This window comes from Lycium barbarum, chromosome 5 (genome assembly GCF_019175385.1).
Source record: "Lycium barbarum isolate Lr01 chromosome 5, ASM1917538v2, whole genome shotgun sequence".
Taxonomy (NCBI): Eukaryota; Viridiplantae; Streptophyta; class Magnoliopsida; order Solanales; family Solanaceae; genus Lycium; species Lycium barbarum.
Genome location: NC_083341.1, coordinates 104,449,134 through 104,457,367, shown reverse-complemented (window position 1 = coordinate 104,457,367; position 8,234 = coordinate 104,449,134). Strand labels below are relative to the sequence as shown.

General features: G+C 41.3%; 1 protein-coding gene across 1 annotated transcript; it reads left to right on the top strand.

Moving 5' to 3' along the window:
- Window positions 1–7,025: 7,025 nt before the first annotated feature.
- On the top strand, window positions 7,026–7,580 carry LOC132639596 (uncharacterized). Its single transcript, XM_060356036.1, has 2 exons — window positions 7,026–7,122; window positions 7,264–7,580. The coding sequence occupies exons 1-2, from the start codon at window positions 7,026–7,028 to the stop codon at window positions 7,578–7,580; spliced, it is 414 nt and encodes a 137-aa protein (XP_060212019.1).
- Window positions 7,581–8,234: the final 654 nt, after the last annotated feature.

Genomic DNA, 8,234 nt, shown 5'->3' with positions numbered 1-8,234 from the left:
TGCTGACTTAGACAAAATGCCTTGGGTAGAAGATGTATTCCGCACTTATTCTCTTTTAATTGATATTGAGATTTATTATTATTATTACATTGTTCTTCCGCTTTGATAGATTGCATGTTAGGTAAGGGATGGGTTCGCCTACCAAGGTGGGAAATGGTAGGTGCCCGCATGACATGGTCATTCGAGTTCATTGTGAAGTCTTTTGGGTTGACTAATGTGCCATCAGTATTTATGGATGTGATGAACCGCGTATTTAAACCCTTGTTAGATAAGTTCGTGATTGTGTTTATCGATGATATTCTAGTCTACTCTCGATCAGAGGCTGAGCATGCGAATCATTTGTGTGTTGTGCTCAAGGTTCTTCAGGATAAGAATTTTTATGCGAAGTTCTCCAAATGTGGGTTCTAGTTGAACTATGTGGCTTTTCTTGTACATATTGTATCAGGTGAAGGCATCAGGGTTGACACCCAGAAGATAGAGGCTGTGAAGACTTGGCCAAGACCCACGACACCAACGGAGGTTCGTAGTTTTACTGGGGTTGGGAGGATATTATAGGAGATTTGTAAAGGGCTTCTCCTCTCTTTCAGCACCATTAACGAAGCTGACATAGAAGGCACTAAGTTCCAATGGACAGACGCATGTGAGCGGATTTTTCAGGAGTGGAGGAACAGACTGACTTCAGTGCCAGTTTTGACACTTCCATAGGAAACAGAGGGTTATGCTATCTATTGTGATGCCTCGGGCGTCGGATTGGGTTGTGTGTTGATGCAGTATGGTCGGGTTATTGCTTATGCTTCTAAGCAGCTGAGGAAGCATGAGAAGAACTATTTGACCCATGATTTAGAGTTAGCTGCAGTGATTCATGCGCTTAGGTTTGGAGACATTATTTACAACTGAGCGAGCCGGCGAGGCTGTTATGACCGTACGAGGCCAACAGTATCCAAACAGACATATACAAGCCGACAAGGCTATCACACAGACATACTATTTATAGGACTCGTCTACAAGCCTCTAGGGAATGTGTGACTGTACCATACAATCTGTAATAAAAAAGGAAAGACTCCAAGGACCTAGCAACTTCGAACAAAAAGGAGCTCACCAATCAGCTGATATCAGATCCTGCATACTGGGGAGGTCTATCAATCTATCAATCTATACCTACAGGCATGGATGCAGCGCCCCCAACAAAAGAGACGTCAGTACGAACAATGTACCGACTATGTAAGGCAAGATAACAACTGAAATGAAATAACAAGCTGTACTCTCAATATCTCAAGAAAGCATCTGGAGGTACTCTACCTGGGTTGCCCCTCATCTAAGGCAAGATAACATAATTCCATAGATATAACTCCATGACTCGAAGGTTAGGCATAGATAAATCCATGACTTATAGGCCAGGTATAACCAACTCCATGACCCACATGTCAGGTATAATCATCTCCATGACCCGTAGGTCAGGTAACAACTCCATGACCCATAGGTCAGGTATAATCAACTGTATGACCCGTAGGTCAGGTATAATCAACTCTATGACCCGTAGGTCAGGTAACAACTCCATGACCCGTAGGTCAGGTATAATCATGAACTTCTTACTTTTGGGAATAAGAATGTTATGGAAAACAAGAATATGTTCATAAGATAGGAATTATGCCTTTAGAAAGAAAGGGACTAGCCTTAACATACCTTTTTGGTCTCCTACTAATTAACGCTTATCCTCCCAAGCTCGTAAATCTACATTCAAGCGAATTCATACTACTGTTAGGTTTATCATCATATGCTTATCTTAAGTCTTCAACTAAACTCCTTTAGAATCTGCCAAATTTCGGGCAGCATCTCCCCTGTTTATATCCCTAGCCCAAAATCACAATACCAACAAAACAACAACAATAGCAATACTAATATCAACAACATCGTCATCAACATCAATATACCCCATAAAACATCCCACACGATGTTTTTTCCCAATTTCTCAACTAACCATAACAATATCCACAATGTCATAATCAAAGAATTATATTCAATTTAATCTCAAATTAATCCAAAATCTCCATTGAAATTCATTCCATAGTCATCATCTTCACTTTAATACTTTGCTACTTCTCTACCATGATTATCTTCTTTTATAGGACTTGCTAAACCTTTAAATCAACTTAATCATAAGAAATAGGATGGAGAACGTTCCTTACACTAGAAGAACTTCACCCTACCCAACTTCTTCCAAGACCAAATTTATCACAACATTAAGTAGAGAAAAGAACAATCCTTCTCCATGAATTAGCTTGGGGTTTTGGAGTTTAATCCTCTTTTGTTATGGTATAGAATATTTTGGAATGGTGGAGAGCCTTCAAGAACACTCTTATAATGGAGAGAGAAGCGTGGGAGATTCTAGAGAGCTGTGGAGATGTTAGAAGATTTCTAGAGGGTTGTGGAGTTAAAGAAAAATGAATAAAATGAAGTGTAGAGGACCTTTTATAGGTGCCAAACTTGGATTGGGCTGGGTCACCACATAAGTGGGCTTTTAAGTGAGTTTTCTAGATTTTCCGCCCAGGTTCAGATTCCTCTGACTGTCCGTTTTAAAACGCCCATAACTCCCTACTCCGATGTCATATTGATGAACGGTTTGTTGCGTTGGAAACTACACTCGGCGAACTTCATTTTAGGATTTTGAAACACCCTAAAACTCCTGACATACCCGGAGATATACCCCTCTAAAGTTGACCCAAAATTCTGTCCAAAATTCTGCCAACTTTTTCCAAATTTTCGACTAACTTATTTTCTTCGATTTGCTTGGTCTCAGAATATTTTCAAACACTCCATACATGATATTTATCATTAATCATACTTTATAATGGTCATTTCCTTTGGTTCCAAGGTTGTCCTTCCCGGTTACGACTTACGAGATCGTAATTCATCCTTTACTTAATTGTTACGCACTTCCCATGGCTTGTACCTTCCAAAACATCATGGGACGTCAACAATACTCCTTTAATACTGTGAAGTACGTGGCATGCTCATGCTCTGAAAGTGTGAGGTGTAATAGTTAGAAACTCATGTGAGTCATCTTCAGGGTCTACATCATACTTGGGAGGATCCATCTTCCTGAAATGCTCAAACATCTTTTGATCTTTCATGGACATCGTGAGATAAGAGCTGGAGGTGAAGCTAAGCCAGGCACTAGCATACCCATGAATCGGGGGGCCATAGCTAGTGCTGCCTAGCCTCTGGAGTCTAAAATCCGGGAGCAGTCATAAGATCAGGCGTCTGTCCTCCAATGCTAGTCTATGAGTCATCAGATGTAGCCGGTAGAACAACCACCTGATCCATACTCTCAAGGAAACCCTACATACAAACCACAGTGTTATGAAGCATCAGTGTAGCAATGAAACCCGATGGTGCCTGTCCCGATCCAACCTTCTCACCATGAACTGGCTCATCCTTCTCAATCACTTCCAGTTTAGGAGATGCTACTCTAGAATGGCCTAGAGGTGCCACTAGTGCTCGGCCTCGGGCTAGTGCTACTACTAAAACTCTACCTTTTCCTCGCCCCTACCACTGCCTCGAACAGCAGCCCTAGCAACGGGCTCAGGTACTGGTGCAAGCGCCTGCTCTCCAGCCGCGGTCGATCTATGTTACAGCCCATCATTTTGTACCTTGAAATTCACTGTGCATTAGTGGTTCTAATCTTGGACATAGGGGTTATCAAGGTTAAATAAGATTAGACAAGTTTATCTCATAGTTATAAAGGGTTAAGTCATGTCAACAGTATTGGACGGATTAAACGTAGAAGCAAATTGGAGAAAAAATGTTTCAGGAAAAATGGATTTTTATGGCCTGTTATACGGACCGTATAATTTTTAACGGGCCATATAACTGACTGACTTCCACCCTAAACTGGTTCCAGAGAGGGTGAACCACTGGTCAGATTTTACGGACCAACTATACAGACCGTATAATGTTTTACGGATCGTATAATTAGTTGGCCCCCAGAATAAAGTGATTCAAGAATTGGGAAGTCACTGGTCAGGTTTTACAATCTAATTATACGGACTGTATAAATTTTTACGGTCTGTATAGTTGACCGTAAAACTGAGTCGGCCATAGTTTTTAATTTTTAATATATACCCGACCCCTTTTCATTTTAATTTATTCCCATCATTTCCCAACTCCATAAGAGATCTAGAAACTTCCTCTAGCCCTATCTAAACAAAACCTAAGTGAAATCAAGGATCAAGAGGCTAGAAATCAAGGAAATCAAGTGTTCGGAAGCTCACTAGGGTTGGTAGAACCCAAGATTTTCTTTGGTGTTGAAGTTGGGGTTTCACTCAAGTGAATAATTTGATTCAAAGCTTGCTCTTGTGTGATTAAGTTAAGTTTTCACATCTACTTTCATGTTAGTAAGAGTGTTTAGTTGTTGAATAACTTGATTGAGGGAAGAAAGCAAAAGAGGAAGTTCAAATGAGGGTTGATGATATTTGAGTAATAAATTGACTTTGAGTTGTGACTGTTGGGTATTTTAAGCTTAATCTTGCTATGAATGCCAGTAATGATGATGAGGAATGGTGATATACAAGTGGATATAGGATTGTGTTGAAATTGTTGTTATGTGTTAATTATGAAAAGCAGTTTCGGGCATTAAATGACGTCTCTTGATTATGGAATGGATGATAATGTTATTGTTGATTGGGAGTTGTTTTTTGATATAGTGGAAGTTGATCAAATAGGGGAAATGCTGCCTAAATTTCGTTAATTCATTAAATTATGCTAGTTTAGACTTGAGATTGTTTTAAGACTTAACCCTAGTATGATTCTTTTAAATGTAGACTTTGCGAATGTGGAAGGCGAACGTTAAGCGATTAAGGAGATGTTAGGGTATGTTAAGGCTAACCTTTCTTTCATTTTGGCGTGATCTTAAGATATGAACTAACCATCGAGTAAACGAGATTCCATGTTACTCTACTCTTAGAAGCACTAGAAGTACTTCGGTTGTGATGATCCTATACCCCGCTATGATTATTTTTTTTGTTCATAGGTCTTGATATTTCTAATATATTAATGTTGTTAGCTCAAAAGATGTCCATCACAGATAGAATGACCTTATGTCACTCCGAGAGTTCTATGTATCAAGTTTGTTTATGCATTGCATTCATTTATATATATGTCATTAACCTATGACCAAAAGGCGTTATATACGCGTATATTATATGTATATAGGGTATGGAAAAAGGGATAGGCGCTATATATGCATTACCACCTGAACAGTTGGTGCTCAGAGATGATGATATATGGATCGGGCTACATGTTCTGCAGCAATATATATATGACGATGGTATATGAATCGGGTTGTACGTTCCTCGGCACTAACATATGATATATTGATCGGGTCGTACGTTCCTCGGCACTAACGTTTATTTTATAACCTATGCATATCATACGCCCTGCGAGGCACTTTCATGTTATACAGATGTCCCAGATGTTCAGTTACAGATGCATACAGATATAGACATATAGCTTTCCTATTTCAGATGTTTCTTATGATTCCTATGTACTTGATGTTCTTATGCCTTAAATACTCAGTACATTGTCCGTACTGACTCCGCTATTGCTCAGGGAGATTTGTTCATGCCTGCAGCTACAGGTAGACAGACAGGCAGTCCTACTCAGTAAGGCCTTCACTCAGTAGTAGTTGGTGCGCTCCATTTGATCCAAAGTTGCAGTCTATTTTTGTATGCTATTATTTTGAGATGTATATGCATATGGGTATGATGGGGCCCTGTCTCGTCCTTTCTACAGTTTTCTATTCCTTTAGAGGTCTGTAGACAGTTGTATGTTTTTGACAAATGATGTAGCCTTGTCGGCTCCTATCTTTTGTGTACAACATATGTAGTGGCCTAGTCGGCTTGCACTGTTATTTCAGTATGTATATGTGTGTATATTTATATATATATATATAGTTTCCTTTCACGAGTCAGCATAGATCAGAGTGAATGATTTGTGGGCCCTTGTTATCCAGGTACGAGTATAGGGGTGTTTGGTCATTAGGGATCAGGCATTCGTCACGACTCACCGACATGGGTCATGACAGAAGTTGTATCAGAGTAGTTCCGTCCTAGGGATTATCTACAGACCGTGTCTAGTAGAGTCTTGTTTATGGGTGTGTTGTGCACCACACTTATAAACAGGAGGCTGCAGGCCATTTATGAAATTATCATTCCTTCTCTCTTAGATTGTACGATAGAGACATGTGCTAAGAGATCGCTTTCTAATGATTCGTTTTGATTTCAACGATGCCTCCCAAGTAAGCTACAGTTGCCCAGAAGAGAAAGGGAGTGTCTGGTGAGGCCACTAGCGTACTTAGCGGGCTACTAGGGCTCGGGATGAGATTCAGAGTGAAAGACTATCTCAGACTTCACATACCTCGCCTTCAGCACCTGCCCCAAATCCTCAGCCAAATGCACTGGGCTAGAATGTGCGGGATGCTATACAGTTATTGACCAGATTGATAGCCGCTCAGGCTCAGCGGTAGGGAGTTAGTATTGATCAAGCAGATCGGGATGGTAGTTCGAGGGTTAAGACTTTCCTCGGGTTAGATCCTCCAAAGTTTTTCGTGTTGAAGCAAAACATGGACCCCCAGGATTTCATTGATGGTACGCAGAGGACCTTGAGGGTTATGCACACGGATGAGGTCGAGTCAGTAGAGTTAGCTTAGTATGGGCTCCAGGATATTGCAATATAGTGGTATTAGACTTGGGAGTTATCTAGGGGAGAGAACACCCATCCAGCCATTTAGCGAGAGTTCTCGAATGCTTTTATTCGTCATTATTTACCACCAAAAGTCCAATGGGCCCTAGCAGATAGGTTCTTGCGTAGGCAGTATGAGTGTTCAGGAGTATTATGTGTATTTTGATTCTTTGGCTAGATATGCCCCGGCCATGGTGGCTGAGATGGAGGATAGAGTTCATCGATTCATGGTAGGTCTAGGGCCACATTTGATTTATGAGTGTATGACCGCTGCGTTACAGTCGAGCATGGATATCTCCCATATACAGGCATATGCACAGAATCTAGAAGATCGTAAACATCAGCGGAGGACAGAGAGTGAGCGTGAGCGTGACCAGGGTCATGGTAAGAGGGCTTGATCTCTAGATATGGTTGGTGAGTTTAGGGGAGTACATAGACATCAGCATTCCCGGTATCCATTTTATTCTGCAGGGAGTGCACCTCCGCGGTTTTCAGGTCCGAGATTTAATCGGTCTTCTTATTCAGGAGCGGGTCAGAGTTTTAAAGCATCAGGTTCTCAGTACAGACTAGAGTCTAGTCATATGAGACCCCCATTACCACGGTGTGCCCAGTGTGGTAAGTTACACGCAGGTCAGTGTCGACGGGGATCAGATGCTTGTTTTGCTTGTGGCCAGCCAGGGCATGTGATGCGGCAGTATCCGATGAGAGGTGGTGTAGGTATTGTTCAGCATACTGGGTCCGTAGCTGGTTCTTCTTCTGCAGTGCGCCCTTCAGGGCAAGGTTTTCAGACACCAGCCGGACGTGGTAGAGGGAGGAGTGGAGCGTCTAGCTTGAGCGGTTGAGTTAGATATGATTGATTTTGATGTGATTATATGTATAGATTGGTTGGCCTCCTGTTATGCTAATGTTGATTGAAAAACGAAGATAGTTCGATTTTAGTTTCTAGGCGAGCCAGTTCTTGAGTGGAAGGGCAAAGCTGTTTCGCCAAGGGGTAGGTTTATTTCCTACCTTAAGGCAAGGAAGATGATCAGAAAATGGTACATTTATCACCTGGTTCGAGTTCAGGAGGTACAAACAGAGTCACCGACCCTTCAGTCTATTCCTGTGGTTAATGAGTTCCCAGAAGTGTTTCCAAATGAGCTTCCAGGCATTCCGCTAGAGCAAGAGATTGATTTCACTATTGATTTATTGCCAGATACTCAGCCAATATCTATTCCCCCTTATCGAATGGCCCCTGCGGAGCTGAAAGAATTAAAGGAGCAATTGAAGGACTTACTTGAGAAGGGTTATATCATACCTAGTACATCGTCGTGGGGAGCATCGGTGTTATTTGTAAGAAAGAAGGATGGCTCCTTACGAATGTGTATTAATTATAGATAGTTGAATAAGGTGACTGTAAAGAATAAATATCCACTTTCAAGAATTAATGACTTGTTTGATCAGCTAAGAGGCGCCAAAAATTTCTCGAAAATAGACTTGAGATCGGGGTATCATCA

Excerpts from the sequence above, each read along its gene's own strand:
- LOC132639596 (XM_060356036.1), top strand. The coding sequence starts at position 7,026 with ATGGATATCTCCCATATACAGGCATATGCACAGAATCTAGAAGATCGT. Across the intron at positions 7,123-7,263 it reads TGAGCGTGACCAGGGTCATG|GAGCGGGTCAGAGTTTTAAA; the intron begins GTAAGAGGGCTT and ends CTTCTTATTCAG.